Source organism: Syngnathoides biaculeatus, chromosome 8 (assembly GCF_019802595.1).
Source record: "Syngnathoides biaculeatus isolate LvHL_M chromosome 8, ASM1980259v1, whole genome shotgun sequence".
In the NCBI taxonomy this organism is placed as follows: Eukaryota; Metazoa; Chordata; class Actinopteri; order Syngnathiformes; family Syngnathidae; genus Syngnathoides; species Syngnathoides biaculeatus.
The window spans coordinates 6080104-6102045 of NC_084647.1; the positions used below are offsets into that span (position 1 = coordinate 6080104).

General features: G+C 44.9%; 1 protein-coding gene across 1 annotated transcript in view; it reads left to right on the top strand.

Moving 5' to 3' along the window:
• The first annotated feature begins 14753 nt into the window (after nt 1-14753).
• pdgfd (platelet derived growth factor d) overlaps nt 14754-21942 on the top strand; it is a 52774-nt gene continuing 45585 nt past the window's right edge. The window contains exon 1 of the mRNA XM_061826795.1: nt 14754-14904. Coding sequence (XP_061682779.1) covers nt 14784-14904 — 121 coding nt within the window. The 5' untranslated portion in view covers nt 14754-14783. The remainder of the gene's footprint in view (nt 14905-21942) is intronic.

Sequence of the window (21942 nt, forward strand, 5' to 3'; positions counted from 1 at the left end):
TCCTACATAAATTTGCTCACTGACGGTGGAGTGGTACTGGTCCCAGTTCACTTATAGGGAGACCACGTGAGTATGAATTATCATCTGGCGTTTATAAACCATGTGCCCTGAGATTGGCTGGGGTCCAGTTCAGGGTGCAATCCACCTTTCACCTGGAGCCAGATAGGAGAAGCCCCAGATCACCAACAATCCAGTAAATCCATCCAATTGCTGCTTATCCTCACAAGGCTCGCGGGGAGTGCCGGAGCCTATCCCAGCTGTCAACGGGCAGCAGGCGGGGTACACCCTGAACCGGTTGCCAGCCAGTCGCAGGGCACATGTGTCACGTGCCATCGGTGCGGGGGAGGACTCAAATGCATGACTCCGAGACAACGGCATTATGTCCAGTGGGTTTTATTTCAGGAGCACGACAAACACAACGAACTGGTCCTGAGTTAGTGAGTAGCACTGTGCTACCATGTGCGGAAACGAACGAACTGCCCATTACAGGACCCAGGAGGAAAGACTCGACGTTGCCAGGGATGATGCCAAGTATATCCAATCCGGGCAGGCTCCGTGATGTCGCCCTCCTCTTCCTTCTCACATGCACCGCCCGCATGTCACGATTATGATTCGTATTATAAGGAAGACCTGAATTTATATGACCGGCTGCCTGATTCTGACTCGGACAACGACGGCGAATTCTTCCTGCCGGTAATGAGTCTCGATGACTTCATTGCGCGGTGCCGCCCCTCCAGGTTCCGAGTGCCTTCGCACTGTCGGCCCTGAGTTTGTGAATTGCATTCACTGACAATAGGAATCGCCACCACTGAATATAGTGTAGTGTTGAGCCGTCCGCGTCACACTGTTTCTGTGCCACCTCAGCTTGAATAAAACTACGCCTAACGTCATGTCCTTGTCCCGGAGTCCTGCATTTGCGTCCACATCCGCACCGATGGTACATGACAACATGGAGACAAACAGCCGCACTCACAATCACACCTATGGGCAATTTAGAGTGTTCAATTAATGTCGCATGTTTCTGGGATGTGGGAGGAAACCGGAGTGCCCATCTGGAGAAAAGCCACGCAGGCACGGGGAGAACATGCAAACTCCACACAGGCGGGTCCTGAATTGAACCCGGAACCTCAGAACTGTGAGGCCAATGCTTTACCAGCTGACCCACTGGGTCACCAATCCAGTATATTTGGAGTTTCAGGGGTTTTTTTTTTTACGGTATGCATGCGAAAAAAAGGCTACGTTCACATTGCAGGTCAGTCCAGATTTATTCATTTTTTTGTACCATGCGAAATATATTTTTTTCACGTCAATGTGAAGAGTACAAATCCAGTTTTATCAAATCCGAGCAAAGCCTCTTTCATTTGAGGCAATAAATCGGTTATCCATCTGATGGGTCTACAGTCCCGACACGCTTTTTTGCACTGATCCGACCCGTGTTGTACATTATCGAAAGCCCAAAATCATTGCGATCTTTCCACAAAACGGACCACCGCGAAAAAGCAAAAGTGGAGCAGAACGCAGTCGTTGGCAAAAAGACAATGCTTTAGAACTGATAAAAATATGGGGGACCACCACAAAATACTTGATATTGCTTCAAATGCGTCTTGAGCAAACCGACATGCGCAACGTGACGTCCGTTTTTTGGCCCTTGTGTCACTTTGCAGCCACATTGCTTCAATAATAACAACAATAATATTTAATAACTTTATTCATACACCATCTTTAAATCCACATTTACAAAATGCTTTGACAGAATGCGGTACAGAGAAACACACTACGATACCGTCATCATGATCATATAAAAACAACAATGGAGAAGCGGCAGGTAGTTAAAAAATGACACAATGTGAATTGTTGGGGCGGCACGTTGAATCAGCGGGTAAAGCGTTGGCCTCACAGTTCTGAGGACCCGGGTTCGAACCCGTCTGTGTGGAGTTTGCATGTTCTCCCCGCGCCTGCGTGGGTGTTCTCCGGGTGGGCACTCCGGTTTCCTACCACACCCCCCCCCCAAAAAAAAAACCATGCACCATTAATTGGACGCTCTAAATTGTCCCTAGGTGTGATTGTGAGTGCGACTATTTGTCTCTATGTCCCCTGCGATTGGCTGGCGACCAGTTCCGGGTGTTACCTCGCTTCCGGCCCGTTGACAGCTGGGATAGGCTCCGGCACTCCCCGCGACCCTCGTGAGGATAAGCGGCAAAGAAAATGGATGGATGAATTGTTGGATTCAGCAAAAAAAAAAAAAATCTCAATTGGGTATCACGCCCTGCAATGTAAATGTACCCAAAGAGATATGAAAGACATTTATCACACACGTTAAAGGAACAAAGAGAGGGGAAAAAAAGCAATATTTAATTACTATTTTACATGCATTAAAATGCAAGCTCCACGTCATGCGCCCGCATCGAGTAGAAAGATCGAGCGATCATGTCACGTAACGGACAAAATAATCTCCACAGGCCACCACCAGTGAGGCATGAAGATTAATAGGTCAATAGAGGCTACTTGACATTTCTTATGCCCGTTTCTTCTGCAGGGAATGGGAAACATGACACACACACATACACACTTACGCATTCATCCATGATGCACACACACAAACACACACATGAGCAATGACACGTAGGCTCTCGTGATGAATTTCGCCACATTCGGACCGTTTCATCACGTGAACGCAACGTGAACCCCGGGGGACATAAACATTACTTACAAACCAATCAAATGATCAACTGACCACAAATAGAGCATTAAAAAAAATAAATAATTTGAGCTATATTCCATACAAATGGGTTTCGGAAATTATAAACGATTAAACAAAAAGAATGCCATCCATATTTTGTCAAATCTTTTCTGTGCTGTATTGATTATAATAAAAGTAACATCACCTGCCCACTTTGAAGACGCCTGACACTGATAGCAGAGAGATAATATTGGCTATTTTTTTTTTAGGCATTGTTAAAATTAACCGAGAATTATTAAGATGATCAACCGGTAAGCACGTCCGCCTCACGGTTCAGAGGTCAAACGAAATCCCGGCTCCGGCCTTCCTGTGCTGAGTTTGCATGTTCTGGCCGTGCCTGGCTGGGTTTTTTTTTTTTTCCTCCCGGTACTCCGCTTTCCAAAAACATGCACGTTATGGCTCCGTCACACCATGACATTCCGCTCAACGTCCTCTGAACATTTCAATCGTTCTATTTTTCAGCGTTCTCAAACGCGGATGACACATCTGGCGTGTGATTAACGTGTGTCTGACGCACGAAAAGCGTGTAACGGCGACCAAATAAGATAGTCCTAAAAACCATTAGCGTGTGCAAACGCGTCATTGGGGCGCGACGAGCGATTTGTCAACGTAAGACGAGCGTTTTGAGCGTGTGACCAATGGGTGAATAACGACAGAAAAGCGTTTTGCTGGCGTGTAATTTTTACAGTGGAACCGGCACTAAAACGTTGGAAAGTTCATCGTCACTTCAGTTGTTGTCGTGAGTTAGAACAGTGAGCGTCATGCCGCCGAGAATAAAAAAAACTTAGGGCGCGGACATCAGCAACTAGCGCTGCTAGTAAGAATGCTAAGCCTCTTTCATCACGAGCAATGTCTTTGGAGGAAAAAGAACACCAGGAGGAAGAGCACGTCCGAGAAGTAACGCACCATGTGACACCCCCTGGAGACCCTAAATACCATGTGACACCCCAGTGATGACGGTCCGACGGTAACAAACGATAAGTAACAACCAAGTAACGCTAGAGTAACGACTGACTCACGATAGCCAAACGCGTGCAACGCTCGCCGAACGTTAGCAAAACCTTCCACGAACGTTCTTGAACATTCTGCAGCGTTGAAAATGAAACGTTGATGAACGCACGTTCAAAACTTTTTTTTCCGGACCGGCGTTCTCCGCCGATTCCCAGCGATCATTGACGTTCACTAGCGTTCAAATAACGCTCTTCTGGCGCTATCCCGGCGACTACCAAAGTTTCCTCAAACGCTATCGAACGCTGACCAGAACGTCATGGTGTGACGGGGCCATTAGGTTCGTTAATTCAATGTCCGACTGGTAATTAGCACATTTCCCCCCTTTGCCACCCCCCTGTGTGCCCAAAGAAAACAAAGACAAAACAAAAATTTAAAAAAAAAAAAAAAAAACAATCGTGAAGTTGAGCATTTTGAGGCATAATACGTTGAAATCTAGTGTGATGAAAGTGTGATGATGGTTTGAAGTGATTGCTCAGATTTAAATTCCTCAAGTGATTTCGACATACGTGGCAAATGAAGGCAATTGTGATTCGGATTTGCGGGGATTTTGTTGAACTTTATATTCTGCCATCCGATATTGGACGTTTCGCTGTATTTAAGCGTGACTGCACGTTGCCTACTCGTACGAAACATGACAAACCGAGCCACAATCACTAAGCCAAGAGAGTGATGATATTTATTCATTAGTATTTACAAAATAATTTCAGTCTTGATCTTTCTTCCCAAAATTATACAAAAAAGATCATTAAATAGAGTGCTTTGTTGTGGCTGTAAAGGATTTTACTTCACGTTCCGGGACTGTTGTTTGCTAGATAATAAGAAGCTAATGAAATGAAGCCTCATCACATCTGTTACAGTTTTTTAAAAAAAAAAATTTACGTGCACCGATTACATTATTTTATGCTTTTGTCATACGTGAATGATTTGTATTTGCGCGGCGCCAACAGGGCGACTGATACTTTTCAACTTTTCGGGCCGCCATCCTGTATAAACTACCAAAAAAAAAAAAAATCCTCATAGAGAGGAAAAATTCCTTATAACATACTGAAGCAAATTATATATCAAAATAACGGATGGAAAAAAAGCCACATTATTTTGATTGTAGATCTTCATAATGATTATATCTGAACTTCATGTCTAATTCTTCTAAGTAGAATAATCAAAAAGATGGCTATTTATCAGCCAGGCTACAATCCCTCAGATATTTGTAAGAGAGATTCACCAAAGAGAATCAGTGATGGGAAAAGATAAATGTTTTGAAAGATTACATATCTACTGAATCCCGATGATCTTTTTGTTATTTTTAGTGAATAAGGAAGGAGCTGATCTGTATAATAAGGCTAACAATAAGCTATAGATGAATTTATTGACATTAGCTATTGTTCCTATGAAGCTGTTCTCAATCTTAGGAAATGGAACGTCCATCTTGACATGCATCTTGTGGTCAAAACACAGCATTCAATTATATTATCGTCAGCTGTTATAAAAACAGAAAAAAATGAGCTAGAGTGCTAGCAAGAGAGCTACGATGTCAGCTTCAGTAATCCCATGTATTTGTAACGAGGCCCAGGCGGCTAACTAGCGAGCATGCACGCTACATTAGCTACGAGCGAAGTCAAATTAATTTGAGCCACAAATGATCAAAGTCAAGACAAAAAAAAAAAAAACAAAAACACTTTTTGTTGCAGTCAAGTAGTATCCCCGTATAGCTCCTATCTCGATAGGTCAGCGTCACCAATAACATATAGATTTGATGGATTGTGACAGGTAGCCGAGCGCCTGCCGGCAGCTCCTCGGCCGCAGCCTCCAATGGTTCCCGTGGATCGGCGGCGCTGATCCGTGCCGAGGATTTACTGGGAAGTTACCGGGAATGAAAGTATTTTTCTAATCTAAATCAACATTTGCCTGCCGCGACAAAAATATTCGATGCCTCCTGCCCGTTGACAGCCGGGATGCGCTCCGGCATTCCCCGCGAGATAAGCGGCAAAGAAAATGCATGGGTGGATGGATGGAATTTCATCATGTTTTTTCATAAACCATTTTCAAAACAGCAAGTGGTTTATAAATGATGACATAGAAGAACTCAACATTTTAAGTCAACACATCGCCCGGGGGCCCGAACAAACCGATGCTTTGACGAATGTGCTGCGTAAACGTTGTCAAGTAACAATACTTTGACTGTACGCACGGATCAAATCACAGGCGATGCGGCTGTGTTTATACATCCAGATTCATTCCTTCTGAGCCCTGCGTGTCATCTCATATTTAACTGATGTAATACATTTAAGCAAATCACGTCAGGACACTAACGCGTACCGTCACAATCCCCTTTGCGCATTGGTACGAAGGCGGGCCCGGGAAGAATTTCGAGCCTCGTCGTCGTTTGGGTTGTCCTACATGGGGGAAAGTCCCCTCTTGTTATAAGAGCAGATGGAACAAGCCCTCCGGCAAACCCACCAAGGCTGAAGAATAGGCGGGGCTCATCCTCCCGCTGCTGCACGTGGCCGCTCGAGCGGCACCCTGAGCAAGTATTTATCGTCACCGAGCGCAGTTACGGACCGCTGAGGATAGCGCCATTTATCAGCGGAGCTCGCCTGCAGGAATCTGCGTCGCGCGCACCAACTGTAACTCGCCTGCGAGGGCTCCGCGTAACAGACCGAGAAGAGGAAAAATAATAAGAATAAAGTTTACTTTCTGGCTGAGCTTGAAGCTGGAAGTTTAACGCAGGTTTTGAAACGATAATGAAGACACGCAATATGCGACGTTTGACTAAATCTCGCCTGGAATTTGATTGCACAATTGCATCCATCTGTCCATTTTTAGAGCCGCTTATCCTCAAGAGGGTCGCGGGGAGCGCTGGAGCCTATCCCAGCTGTCGTCGGGCAGGAGGCGGGGCACACCCTGATTCGGTTGCCGGCCAATCGCAGGGCACTTAGAGACAGACGAGAGTCGCGCTCACAATCCCACCTATGGACAATTCAGTCTCCAATCAATGCAACACAATTACAATAATCGTGAAACTATTTGGCTGTAAACTTATATGTCCAAGAATAGAGAATGAAATCCTAGAAAGTAATAGATTGAGATACGCCAAGAACCGTAATTTCCGGCCTATAAGCCGCGACTTTTTTCACATGCTTTCAACCCAGCAGTTTATGCGGCGATCCGGGTAATTTGTGCAATTTTTCTAACGTCCATAAGGGGGGATTCGAGCGGAAAAGGTAAGAGTGAGACCGGTGGAATATATGTGCCGAGGAAGTGACTTTTACCGGTCCGGCCCTGTTAGCGCTGCGCTAGTGTCTTACTGCCATGTCTCCGTGATTTTTACTGGCATGTTTTTTTTTTTTTTTTAACCGGCCTTGTTAGCGTGGCGTTAGCGTGAGTGCAGTGCTAGCATTGGAGCAGAACTAGCGCGTCGGTGCTAACATTACCGTGGCAGCACTAGCGTTAAATCTGTGCACCGTCTTTCTTTGAAACTATCTCGTGTTTGAATGTGGGCACTTGCGGCTTTTACACAGGTGCGGCTTATGTATGCACCAAATGGTATTTCCTTAACAAATGTACTGGGTGAGGCTTATAACCAGGTGCGCTCTGTAGGCCGGGAAGTACGGAATGTTAAAACTGTGGATTGACGTGGGCCCGTTTCATTTTCATTTCCCACTCCCCGAAACGAGCTTTATAATGAAATGCTTGGATGAGTTTTGGTGTTGATGAACTTAACGAAATACTTTAACCAGATTGAATATTTCCATGTCGTCATCACGAAAACTATCAAAAAGGTATTGCTTCAAACGATTTTTCCAGGAGGGTAAGAACTTTGAGAGAAGTGAGAGTTTTTTTTTTGTTTGTTTTTTTTTTAATATATACTGTGACTTGCTCATGCAGCTGAGTAATCCATCCATCCATTTTCTTAGCCGCTTATCCTCACAAGGGTCACGGGGGGTGCTGGTGCCTATCCCAGCTGTCAACGGGGCAGGAGGCAGGGTACACCCTGAACTGGTTGCCAGCCAATCGCAGGGCACGTGGAGACAAACAGCCGCGCTCACAATCGCACCTATGGGCAATTTAGAGTGTCCAATTAATGTTGCATGTGTTTGGGATGTGGGAGGAAGCCGGAGTGCCTACCCAGAGAAAACCTACGCAGGCACGCGGGGAGAATTTGCAAACTCGGGACCTCAGAACCGTGAGGCCAACGCTTTGCAGCTGAGCAATGTAACTGTAACTGTCTTTTGGCGCAAATTTTAAAGGTACAGCTCTTGAATCTCAGATTTTTTTTAAAAAATGTACCTAATGAAGTGTCCAGTGAGTGTATAATAAAAATATAGGACCCCCCCATGCTGTTCTTTCCTTCAAACAGAATTCTTCTGGAGGTTTCCTGGAATTTGGGTCACTTGTAAACCTCAAGCATTCGCTCCTGAATATGAATATCAAAACAAGCGCAGGCCACTTCCCCCCCCCCCCCCCAAACATTCGTGCGGCATAATCCATTTCTGTTTGTATGCATGCTGTGTTTCAAAGTGCAGATATACCGCATACCTTGCCTCTAAATCTGGCTTTGCCGGAGTTATTACTAAAATGAAATTTAAAAAAAAAAAAAAAAAAAGGTTTTATCAGTCTCAAAATACCACAGTTGAAAAACTAGATGATTAAAACCAGGACAAGATATTAGAAATTTGCAACTTGTCCTGTCGTATCTTATTGAAACGTGTATGTGTACTCTAAATACTCTGAGGTCTAAAAGATAAAAGTGTACAATTTTTAAAACAGCTCGTATGTGTCTTCTTCAAAGCTGTCTTGACATCTTTTGACGGGAGGTTTGTGTAAACTTTGTGCACATCAGAATCATAGAATCATATTGTTTGTCACGTTGAAATGTGCATGTTCCGGGCGCGTGTCCTGTCATGCGAGTGCGCAACTGCTGTTCTGCAACTTGTGAAGTTCGGAGGGCTACTTTACGCTCCCACCGTTGCGCCGCGTTGCATTTCGTGACCTCCGTGTTGTCCCCCGCGATAACTCTGCGTAGCTCGTGCGTAGCCTGCCGCACAAGCGTCCCCAAAAAAGTTGCGACGCGACGAGAACCGTGGAACTCGTTTCTCGTGACTGGCCCGTTTTGCACACGCTGTGATGACGTACTCGCCGTTCCTCCCGGCTCCACATAGCACGTACGTCGCTCCCTACATGATCGATTTTGCTGCATAATTAAACATTTTTCATGCCATTTTGGTCCATTTTTCCAAGGAGACACCCTCCACGTATGGTCATTCATTATCATATTCCTTTGCTGAAAGACAAAATAATTATAAAAAGATAACGCTCGTTTCATCGAGGTAATTTTTTTATCACTCACTATCGTGGTGGTAGTAATGACTGGTGTCCTAGTAATTCTAACTATTACCGAATTTCTGGACTATAAGCCGCACCTGATTATAAGCCTCACCCAGTACATTTTTAAAGGAAAAAAACATTTTGTACACACATAAGCCACACCCGTTCATAAGCTGCATGTGCCCATATTGAAGCATAATATTTACAAAGAAAGACGGTACACAGAAAGAGTTTTCAAAGTTTTAATAATATAATATTAATAATATGCCTTAGCTTTTCTTTCCAAACAGCGCCTGTGACGCGGCAGTAACACACCAGCAACACGCTAGCACAGCGCTAACAGGGCCGGCTTAAAAAAAAAAAAAAACATACTGGTAAAAATCACTGAGATGCGACAGTAACATAGCAGCAACACGCTAGCACAGCGCTAACAGGGCCGGTTAAAAAAAACATACCGGTAAAAATCACTGAGACACGGCAATACCGCAGCAGCAACACGCTAGCACAGGGCTAATAGTGCTGGTTAAAAAAAAATAAAAACATACTGGTAAAAATCACTGCGACACTGCAGCAACACGGTTCAGGCCAACTGCTTTTATTACCTCTGAAAGTTTTTTTTCAGTTTTTCCCGTTGCCGTTTCCAGCATCTCACCATCGATTCATTTTTGTGATGTTTACGTGCAGCAGCTCTGTTTCCTTCTTTATCGGCCAGCTCGATTGCTTTTAACTCGAAAGCTGCGTCATGTGCATTTCTTCACGCATTTTCCATGACGAGGGTCTGTTCATGCTAATTTTATTCATGCACAAAGCGCGAAGTTGCATTAAACTTGCATCTTCCTTGACACATATATTCCACCTGTCTCACTCTTAGCTTTTCTCCTCGAGCGCCCGTGGCGGCCATTACCAAAAAATGCCTAAATTAGCCGCATCACTGCATAAGCCGCGGGGTTGAAAGCGTGTGACAAAAGCCGCGTCTTATAGTCCAGAAATTACGGTAGATAAATACATTTAGGAAACGGAAGGAACAATGAAAGCATAATCCTAGAACTTTGAAGTAAATTTCGCACCCGACGTAACGCAGTTTCGCATTCCTGACCGCAGTGTTGCGTACACACCCAACGTGAACGTTTCATTCCCGCCACGCATACCAGAGAAGAGGGTGGGCTTCCCCCGGAAGATATCGTTCCTATTGTGTCTTCTTCTTCGAGAGATGTGGATTCCCGCATAGTTTCTCGGCAGGACACACCCCACTGCAACGTGATTGGCTCCTGCGTCATTGGAAAGGCGGGATAAGCGGATGTAACAAGAATGAGCATCCCAAACAAAAACAAATTTAGGATTAGGGTGGGTTAGGGTCTGTGGGAAACACGCCTCACTTAAATTACATATTTCCTAATCCTCATAATGTATGAGAGAGACTAGAATGTGTAGCTAATGCTAATGTTACTGCTAGCTTGGGTCCCATTAAACTACGACCAATAATCAAGGGTGATGACGAATGTGAACGTGTGTTTAAAGGTCAAGTGTCATGAAATGGATGATTTTTGGTATATTATTCATGAAAAACCCACAGCCAATATGGTCCCATGTGTGTTTTCCACCACAAAACGTGATTTTGACGTATACAGCTTTTTGTAACTCCCGCCACGAAAATCCTCTCGAGGGATTTGTTTTCGAGAAGAAGCAGGAAGTGGCGTACAGGACGGAGGCGCCCCCTTGTGGACTCGTTTGTTTCCATTAGTTTTACCTCCGGGAAGGTAGCTCGTTGTTCCTTCGTGTTAGGCAAAATGCCGGCTCATTCCAATGCTGGACATTTCTTGAACACTCGGTAGGATAGATTTAGCCTTCATAAGTTTGCAAGAGACCCGGTTCATTGTGAAGAAACGGATTGCACGGGTGCACAGGACGAGGGCTTCGTGGGTTCCAAATAACAGGTAGGCAGTAGTGCGCCCCAGCTCGACGGTGTTCAACAAGTACTGCGGCGGCTTTGAACGTACCCCTAAAACCAGCATGGCTCGGCTCCACCTCCTCCTTATATAAATCAGCCACACCTGCTGAGGCGCAGAGTTCGCCGGTCACGGCTTCTGCGAAGGCTTGCGCGTCGCCGCCATGGCTCATCTCCGCCGCGCAAGTGGATCGGACGGGGATGAGGTTTGGCGGTGATCGGATATCATCCTAATATGGCTCGAAACAATAGTATAATATTGCCCCGGTAACGTCACTCGGTTTGTGCGGTGTTCTCCTTTTCGAAAAGAGCTTCTGTGTCAGACGGGGTGCGTTTGTCTCGCATAGTTAGGGTGCGCCGCGTGTTTTCATTTGCGAATGTCCGGGTGACGTCACGGACGGAGGACGCCGCCAATATGGCGACCACTTGGATATCGTAGGATGACACTTCTGCAACTTTGCGCATGGATGACGCGCTCTCCGCTCATATTTATTTTTTCATATAGACATTGAAGTGAATAATGTTATATGTATTTTTCGTTACAATATCTATTTTAGAATGTTTACAGGGATGACACCAGGGCTTTAAGATTGTATAGCAAGCGGTGTGATGCATCCATTTAATCTTACCGCCGCACCTATCGATTATTTTCTCAGGTACACGTGTGTTCGAATCCCTTCGGGTGCTCTTCACAGTTTTTAATCTTAATTAATTTCCCCTCTCTATTAATAAATGATATACTGTAATCCCCTAAGTGGTTCTAATTTCTTCAAGGTGCTGCGTGATTCATTATTACACAGCCATTGGCTGTGTAATAGGGGGGCTCTTTTTGGCTTTGTCAGCAGAACTCACAAGTTGGCAAGTTCATCGCAGAACTCGGAGCAACTCTCGAAAGTGCAACGTGCGGAAATAGTGCGCACAGACCTGAAGGTCTTCAGTAGACGTGAGCGGCAGTCAACATAATAGTGTGCTGATTTAACAACAGCGAGACGCACCGATACTTGCATACATTAGGAAGACGACCGACGAGGGCACAAGAATACAACGGGCCAATGGAGCTTTCAGACTTATCAATCACTCGTGTAATAATAGCCAATCAGATAGCCGCATTGTCTTAACCCCTGGCTTGACACGCCCCTGCCGCCATGTTGTCCCACAAGCAATCCTGGTTGCCAGTAGCGTGCGCTTGGAAAAGTTAATGTTACGAAGAAAATGGTCCTCAAATGCACTTGGGGAACGTCCAGTTCTTATGGAAAAATACCGTGCTAGGATACGAGGGGCCCGGTTGATTCATTTTCCAGAGCCTAAAACACAGTTGACGAAGTGGCTACGATGGATTAAGGCTCATGGAAGAGCGCACGTACAACTAAATGTGGACAATATCAACAAACACTAGGCTGTATGTTCGAGGGTAAATGAGGGAGAAGTATCTTCTCTGAGTTTGATTGAATATTTTGCATCGATCACCAACATTTCGCTGTAAGTCTGACATTGCGTCCTGCTCCGTCCAAAATCTTAATTCCGTGTACATACGCTTGCGTGAAGTAGTTGAGAAGCATACTGGAATATTATCTGGAATGCACGTTAGAGAATCGATTTCAAACCTGTTCTGTTCAGTCGCCATTTTGGAAACTTGTGGGACATGGCAACTGTAGCTAAGGGGGCGGAGCTTAAGATCACCAGTCGGAAAGGTCCATTGGGTACAGTACTTGTTACGATTGTGCCAAAATTTTCCAGTAGTTGGCATCTGCATACTACACGTATGGCTAGTGACCCATTCGATCCATGAGTGACGCAGAGACGATAGCTCATGTCATGGTTGTTTCTTGCTCATTTTTTTTTTTTACTTCAAACTTCATATCCTTTTTAAACACCGTGGAAATATGAAAAAGCACACAGTACTTGATTGAAACATAGCATAAAAGCACTTAAAATATCTCTCTTCGACCTGCGCAACATGCTGCCATCCTGTGACGTGGTGTACTGTATGTACAATACCCGGCTTAAAACCAGGATAAGTGGCACATGTCCCAACTTCAGCCAATCAATACCAACACACCGTTACTATTACACTGGTCAACACAAAACAATAACAAAATAGAAGTACAAAGAGGGTTTACTAGCGTGTAACACAAGCTAACTAGCCAAACGACGTTTAGTCACCAAACTCGAACAACTTGTCCAAAAGTAGGAATAATCAAAAGCTCCGTCCGCCTCCGAAAGAACATAACAAAAGATCTGCGCCATAATAACTTCATAAAGTACGTAAGTCAGTGTTGTTGCCGTTCGCCTCTACGCGGAGGTGGATCGGGCGGGGAGGTGGTTTGGCCGCCTGCTGGGAGGAGAAAGGAGCTCTCCCCCCACCGGCCACCGGTGTCTGGGCACCCCTTATGTAGGAACTTCGCCCGGCATTGGTCCTCCTGAGTACGCTACATACGCAAAACTTGTAAAAGTGTTAGGAAATCGAACAATTATAGGCCTATCATTTTGAATATTTCATCGGGTTCCTCGTCCGTCTATCGGGGATTCTGTTGTTAGTTAGAAGTGATCCGCATATCATCTAAATATGGCCCGAACCGATAGCGTATTATTTCCCTGGTCACTTCACTCGATTGTGAGATTTTTCTTCAAAATGAGCTTCAGTCTCATAAAGGGCATCGGAAAAATCCGAAAATCTCCCGACGCAGGTGGCACAGCTCGTTTTCAATGGCGACTGTCCCAATGTGACGTCCGCTGATGACGTTGCACACAATATGGCTGCCACTGGGATGTCGAGTGAGACTTCTGCAACTTTGCACGTTAATGACACGCTCTCGGCTCATTTTTTTTTTTCATATAGACATTGAAGTAAATCATATTATATGTAGTTTTCAGAACAATATCTCCTTTAAAATGTTTATTTGGCTGTCAGTGGCACTTTAATATACACTAAAAATCGCTCTCTTCGACCTGCGCAACATGCTGCCTTCCAGTGACGTGGTGTACTGTCAAAAATTAAATATTGATGGTTTCTTATTTAGAGGTACTTGCTGAATCTTTATTTTATTATTTCAATCCATGTAAGGACTTTGTCACCTCTGATGACCTCTGGAACGTTCCAGGTTTCAAAGACATAACAAACAAACAAAACAAAAACAAGACATGTTGCACAAATGTTGAAGATACTGTTTTTTACTCCAGAGTAAATCTTAGTGTCGATATATACAAATAGACAGAGCGAGAGAAGTGAATTGAGTCACTCCTCAGCGTCACGGACTTCCCGGCGCGGCTGCACATCCCGTGCAGACTCCCAGCAAAACAATGACACCGGGAAGGTGTCATTGTGCGCGCGCAACCACTCAAAGTTTCCTCAAGTCGGACGCGGCGCTCGCGTGCAGAGGAACAGACAGAAGCCGCGAGGGCGTTGGAAACTATGCAGGATATTCGCCCCTAAGACTGGACCCAATTCATTGCCCTGAGCGCGACGAGAGGTCCGGCGCCGGTGTGATCATGACGGGAACTCGATCGCGCTCCACCTGCTCTTAGTCCGCACGTACTGGGCGCTTCCACCATCCGACGAGGTGGAACCGTTTTTTTTTTTTTTTTCGGGGTCAGGACGTCGCCTGGCCGTCTATGTGCGCGCGCCGCTCGGCAACAAGTGGATGGAAACTTTCCCTTCACATGCCTTGGAGCGAATAGTTCTCGGTGACTGCGCACTTCGGAGATTCGGGCAGTTAATCGTCTTTCGCCCCCCCCCCCCCCGCCCTGAGTTTATCTGTCGGCATGAGTGGACCGGTAGTTTTCCGCACGTGCGTGGCGCTCTTAGTTTTGGTGAGCGCGGGAGCGCTGGCGAGAGCTCAGGTCTCCACGGTCAGAGTCATAAGGGCCAACATCAGGAGAGATGGTAAGATTACATCTTTCTTCATTTATTGCTGACTGTTGGGCTGACAGTTCTCAGGTCCCAGGTTCAATCCCGGACCCGCCTGTGTGGAGTTTGCATGTTCTCCCCGTGGCACCATCCCAAAAACATGCATTCATCGGAGACTCTAAATTGCCCCTAGGTGTGATTGTGAGCGCGGCTGTTTGTCTCCATGTGCCCTGCGATTGGCTGGCGACCAGTTCAGGGCGTACCCCGCCTCCTGCCCGTTGACGGCTGGGATAGGCTCCACCGCTCCCCGCTGGCCCTCGTGAGGATAAGCGGCAAAGAAAATGGACGGATGTTGGTTCCGCGTCTTAACGCAAAACCTGTTGACCTGTTTGTGGAAAGCCATTTGAGCATTTCATCAATAGCCTTGACATTCATTTTAAGGTGCATGTACTACTACTACTGTATGTACTTAATCCTTAGCAGTACGTTTGACAGCGCACTAGTAACTCGTGACGAGGGTGAAATTGTTGAATAACTTTTGCACTACTACCATGCGATACCGTATGGTATTTCTACACACTAGTAACTTTGCCATTCTCATAGATCAACTACACGTCACTGGTGAGGTAGATACTAGCATTGTGTATTTTGATTCTAAAAGTGGAGCAAGGAAGCTACTAGAGCACTGGTGTCAAACTCAAGGCCCGTGGGCCAGATTCGGCCCGCTTTAAGATTTCATGTGGTCCGCGGAGCCAAATCTAGAGTGTCGATTTTCATGATTCTCGCAAAATCCATACCAAAATTTCAAAATGCCTTTCTAGTAAACGATGAAGTTGAGATATTACAAGCATTTTTGTGTTACCAGTTGAAAAACACATTGCCGTTGATTTCTGATTCCAAAATTAGTTCATAAATCGATGATGAAATGTTTTTATTGTTTCACAGTCACAACGGCCTTCTGAGGGAAGCCGGAACTACAATGCGGCCCGCGAGAAAAATGAGTTTGACACCCCTGTACTAGTACTGGTGTTACTAGGAAGTCCAATAGTTTAGGTTTAATTGAGCTTTGCTTCTTGACATAATCAAGACGTCCTTCTACATTCTACTAGTGCACTAAATTGCAGTAGTTGTGAGGACAAAAGTGTACTAGTATATGAATGTATAGAGAAAACCTCTTTCTACACCTAGATCACTGTTTCCTGAATTTTCTAGGTCATCTTTTTTGTTAATTTTTCCATTTTACTGCTTTGTTCACAATTTCCTGTAGCTGAAGCTATTCTGAGCGACAACTCGCTTTTACGTATGCTAACTGTTTGCGTCTACCTTTCACTCGGGAATGACAGCAATTCCAAAAGTGTGATTGTTCGAGTGACTGACCGATTTCAGGACCTAAGACCTCCCATGTGGGGAATTATGAGGAATATTGAAAGACATTTGAAATGAAAATTAGGTCAAGGACGCAGTTGACACCGGACCAAAAAAAAAAAAACCTGCCGCTTCTGCTGAAGTCTCCCTCCCATAATCTGACTTCATGCAGGTGCACGCCATACTTATTTGTCATGTCCCCCCCCAGGCTACAGTTACGCTATACTACCTTTTTTTTTTATTATTATTATTATTAAACACACGGATAGCTGCAGGGTTGCTTTTGGCAGGGAAACATGAAAATACCTCTGTTTTAGATTCAAACCTGGACAGCAGCCCCCGGGCCTGTTCCGCCTCAGACTCTCGTGTGTTTTGCGAAGAGATTCGCGTGGCCTCTGCGCCCGGCGCTCTCTGCTTAGTCATGCGTTCGGAAAAGCCCTCGAGCTATGGATTTTCGCATTTTCTAATTTACTTTTGAGCATAATGGCATTTCTCACAAGTCAGGGGGCGAAAAGGAGGAGAAAGACGAATGCGCTCCGAAAATGTAAACAATGCGGCGACGGTGTTGCACGTTGCATGTAATATGGGCGCCTCTCGTTCGTGCCCCCACCCTCAAATATTTGACTGATAGGAGCGTGAAAGGGGGGGGGGGGGGATTACTGTAGCATTGACGAGACCCTGTGAGAAGTTGGAATACTTTCAGAGGTGCTGTCTCGATTTACGTCATGATCTGTTTGTGTCCTTTTTATCATCATTTATCATCTGACAAGGATAAATAACGGTGAAATAATTTTCGGATCGTGTTCTTTAACTCTAGTTTTGTGGACAGTTGCATTGAATTAGCTCGTTGGGCGGACTTGACATCATGCAGGCTCCTCCGCGTCCCGGGAAGTCCCCGTGATGATCTTGTAAAAGAGTTATTTGTTTTCGTCTTCAAACACAAGCGGACGCCTGCACGGAATCTACCTAGCACGGTTTTTTAAAATGCTTATTTAACCAATGACACATGAATCACATTATAAGCTTATTTTAAATTATCTTTCGGACGTTTTGTTTCGGAAAGGTTGTCCTCTAGCCCTGGTGCCAGCTACGATAGACGCATCGGAGGTTGTTAAAAGCTCATTAGCCCTACACCGGGACCTTTGGAAAAATAAAGCGTCCATTCAGTAATGATGCTTTGAAAACAGAAATATTATTTAGGAGTTTAGCAAAAACCAAAAATGTCCATTTTCAATTAATCCCCTGTTGTCTCACGCACATTCGGAGCCCTCTGGAAGGATTCTCCCGAGATCCTCCGCAGCTCCATCATCACGACCATCTTGATGTCATAAACATCCAAAAGTACCTAACCTAGGCTTACATCACTTTCCAGCTCTACACCCATGGAAATTTCACAAAATAAATGAGCAATATTTCATTTTTTTCCCGCACAGCCAGCCCCACCTCAAAGCCAGCACAATGAATCCATATTTAATGCCGCCAACGGCATAGCGTGTTAGAAAACACAAAGCAGCTACACCACATACGATGTCGACATTGATCCCGACGTACTCGCCGCACGCGTCGGTGATGTTCCGTCGGGCAAGCGGCGTCACTTTCCTGGCCGTGAATACACAATGCGTAATGCATTCCGTTTAAATAATGCCTCATTACAAATACTGTAATATTTTAAAAATAGTATGCGAGCACGCAGTAAAAAAAAAAAAATGAAAAAAAAAAAGCATTAATTCAAGGAGCATCACTTACGGTCATCAAATCAAACACTAGGCGTCTGAATTGTAGTCGAATGGATGGATCCGTGAGAATGATCGACAGCTCCCTTTTGACCAATCAGTGAGTGACATTTTTTGTACTCCGCCCATGTTGCCCACAGCCGCCATCTTTTACCCACAAAACAAAGAGAGCGCGTGGTTACTTTAAGCCTCTGAATAGCGAGTTAATAGTCCTGCTTATATCCGATTCGGAAATATGGTGCTTCGATGTGGCTGGGGAACGTGTAACGGAGACCAGCGCGATCCAGAGAGATTACCTGGACGATATCTGGTGCGCTTTTGGCCGACCTCACGACCGGCTGAACGTATCGAAGATAAATCACAAGCACAAAGCCGTCTGTTCCAAGGCAAGCTGGAGCTCCAATTAGTCGGTGTAAAGGAAGTAGGAAGCTCATGAACAAGCCAAAGGAATCCGTACAAACACAATCGAACGCTTGTGTCTTAAATGTGTACTTAAGAAACATCTGTGAGGGATTCGGGGCAAATTCCCAAAGTGCAGCGCTGTTTTCCTCACACTGTTATGAAAAATCACAGTATTTTACTGGCAGCTGTTAATTAATCCATCATAATACTGTAAACTAATATCCAGGAAAATACTGTATTTTTTTTAAATTGTGATTATTGCTACCATTGCATACTCAGTCACTGTGATTTGACGGGCGCGTACGCGCCTGCGCGCCATCGCACCTGCAAATCTGCACAGTTGAGCACGAAAAATCCATCCATCCATCCATTTACTTTGCCGCTTATCCACACGAAGTGCTGGAGCCTATCCCAGCTGTCAACGGCCAGGAGGCGGAGTTACACCCTGAACTTGTTGCCAGCCAATCGAGGGCACATTGAAACAGACAACGGTCACAATCACACCTTGGGGCAATTTAGAGTGTCCAATTAATGTTGCATGTTTTTGGGGTGTGTGAGGAAACGCGGAAAAATCATGCACGTAAAATGTGTTTCACGTATAAATACAAAGATATTGAAATACGTCACTTATTTTGTGTAGTCTTGACCATTGTTCCCTCTAAGCTGCGCCACTTATCTAGCGGAGTGAACCACAGCCTGACGTCTTTTATTTTATTTTTTTTAACACAAAACCACACGCCAAGCTGATGCTCAGCCTACTTCTACTTCCTCGTTTACCTGACACCGCCCCCTCCGCTCTTAAAGGGGTACACTCATAGTTACAAACAGAACACACACCCGCAACTTTATATTTGCGGGCATGACTGACCACACCCAAATGTGAGTGAATTGTACAATATTCAGTCATAACTCATAGTTGGGTTGACATTTGGTTTTGTGTACTTTACGCAGTTCTGACGGACAAAATAAAACACTCATTTCTGACCTCATGATGCCCAGTCAACGCGCAACGGAGCCAATCATGATTTGCGGTGGGAATCCATGCCGAGAATGTTCGTAAACCAAAAATAGTATGCAATCTGAAAAACGTTTTTCTTTGATAAAATTATTTGGAAACTGCGTCAGATGTAAACCGAGGTTCCTCTGTAATTGTTTGTGTGGCGTTAGTTGAAGCAAACTGTTTATTCTTGTGATTTTGATGAAGCTCGCACCACATTTTCCCAAGGGTTGCTTTACTCCTACCTCCCACTATCGTAGAGCATAGAGCAGATTATTCTGGAAGTCATGGTTAAGTGAATTAAAACACCTGGTGAAGCAGCAGGAGGGAAAAAAAAAAAAAACACTATATCACCAAACAAAATGCTTTTGATTTGGTCACTGGTTACTCATGTCCACATATACAGTAATAGATGTGTTATTACAATTCCCGCATAGTTTCCTAGCAGGATACGCCCCAGTGCAACGTGATTGGCTCTTTCGTCGCAGGAAGGGATAATCAAGGAAAGAATTGTCTTTGAATGTCGTTCTGCCTTTGCTATAAAATTTGCTCCTGGAACATAATAAGGATTGTTTGAATATCATTCAGTTAATAAAGGTCAATGTATAAATACACAATTTATGTTAGCTTCCAAATTCCAAAATGTTTTATTTAATGCGTTTTTCTTCCTGCTGAGCATGGGTGCTGTCATACTTCCTTGGTATAATATCAGAGAGTGTGTGTCATGGTCCTTGACGGTAACTGAGAATCCGCACACAAACACACACACACACACACACACACAGTCACGTATAAAAGTATGCTCAAGCAAGGGCATCCAAGCATAAAGACACATAGTAGATATTTGCATATCACAGAACAATCTCAAGCGGCACGGTGGGTCAGATGGTAAAGCGTTGGCCTCACAGTTATGAGGTCCCGGGTTCAATCCCGGACCCGCCTGTGTGGAATTTGCGTGTTCTCTCCGTGCCTGCGTGGGTTTTCTCCGGGTACTCCGGTTTCCTCCCACATCCCAAAACATTAATCGGACACTCTAAATTTTCCCTAGGTGTGATTGTGAGTGTAGCTATTTGTCTCCATGTGCCCTGCGATTGGCTGGCAACCAGTTCAGGGTGTACCCCGCCTCCTGTCACAGCTGGAATAACACTAGTGCTAACACCGTGCTAACGCTAACAGGGCCGGTGAAATGAAAATTTACCGGCAAATATCACTGAGACACGCCAGTAACGGAGTTAAACGCTAGCGCCGCGCTAAAGCTGGCGCTAACACTAACACGGCCGATTAAAAAAACAAAACTTACCGATAAATATAAATGGGAGAGTAACACAGAAGCAACACGCTAGCACAGTGCTAACGCACCGCTAACACAGCAGGTAAAAGTCATTTCCTCGGTACATATATTCCACTGGTCTCATTCTTACCTTTTCCGCTCGAGTACCCCCTTGTGGCCGTTAGAAAAAAAATGCACAAATTAGCTGGATCACCGCATTAACCGGAGGGTTGAAAGCGTGTGAATAAAGTCACTGCTTGTAGGCCGGAAATTACAGTATTTTAGTATATTAATTTTTAATTCTCGACCTTTGCATCAATGTCACTGTGCTGCCCGCACGACACGTTACTATGTGAAGCCAGACAGCCAGCGGACTTAGAAAGTACACAAAGCGTTCTTTTCTTGCTTTTATGGAGGTCTCTTGTGGCAAATGAATTCATAAATGTAACTGAAAAGTACAGAAAAATACACATTTCACTGTGCACTGTGCGCCATTGTGCAAAGTACAGGTAGCTAGCTTATTTATGCTAATCACAACAATCGAGTTTTCAAATAAAATGTAATTGTCACCTCAACCTAATGTGAAAACGTTTCCCAAGGTTCAAACGTATAGTACAAATTCAGCGTAGTTATGAATTGTTCTCAGACTTAGTCTTCACCATGCTCATATTTTCAACCGAGATACGTCAAAGATCCTCTATAGAGCCCCACAGAGCACTCACTCCGCATATAACCTGAATGATTCTCACAGGTCAAGAGGTCTGACTCACGCTTTTTCTTTTAAAACATTTTAACACATCGCGTCATGAAATTAGCATATTTTTCTTATGAAATACACAAATCTTTTAACTGAAGACATTACAGTCACTATCCCGACATCTCAAGGACCATGAGAAACACGATGGGAGCTTCTGACTTTATTGCTCAGCGCAATTGACTATGACAAATGGTGCACGGTGTCCCATCTCTTTGCGCCCTGGGATCTTTGCTCTTTGCCACGATTGGACAGACGTGACGTATTCGCCTCAAAGTCATCATTTTTTTCTTTCTTCCAAAAGCAGACGCAAAAGTGTTTCCACGTTTATGGTATGAAATCCAAGGGTGGGAGCGGGGAGGGAGTGTCATCGGGGTCATTGGAACGGGTGAGTCACAAGACGGCGGACGGACGTTGGAACTGCTTAACGCCCTCCCACCCAAGTGGACGTACAAACACAATTACAGGATCTCCCTGCCACGGAATCCCCTAATAAACACACATACACGCGTACTTTCCCTCAGAAATCATACAAGCCCCCCCCCCCCCGACA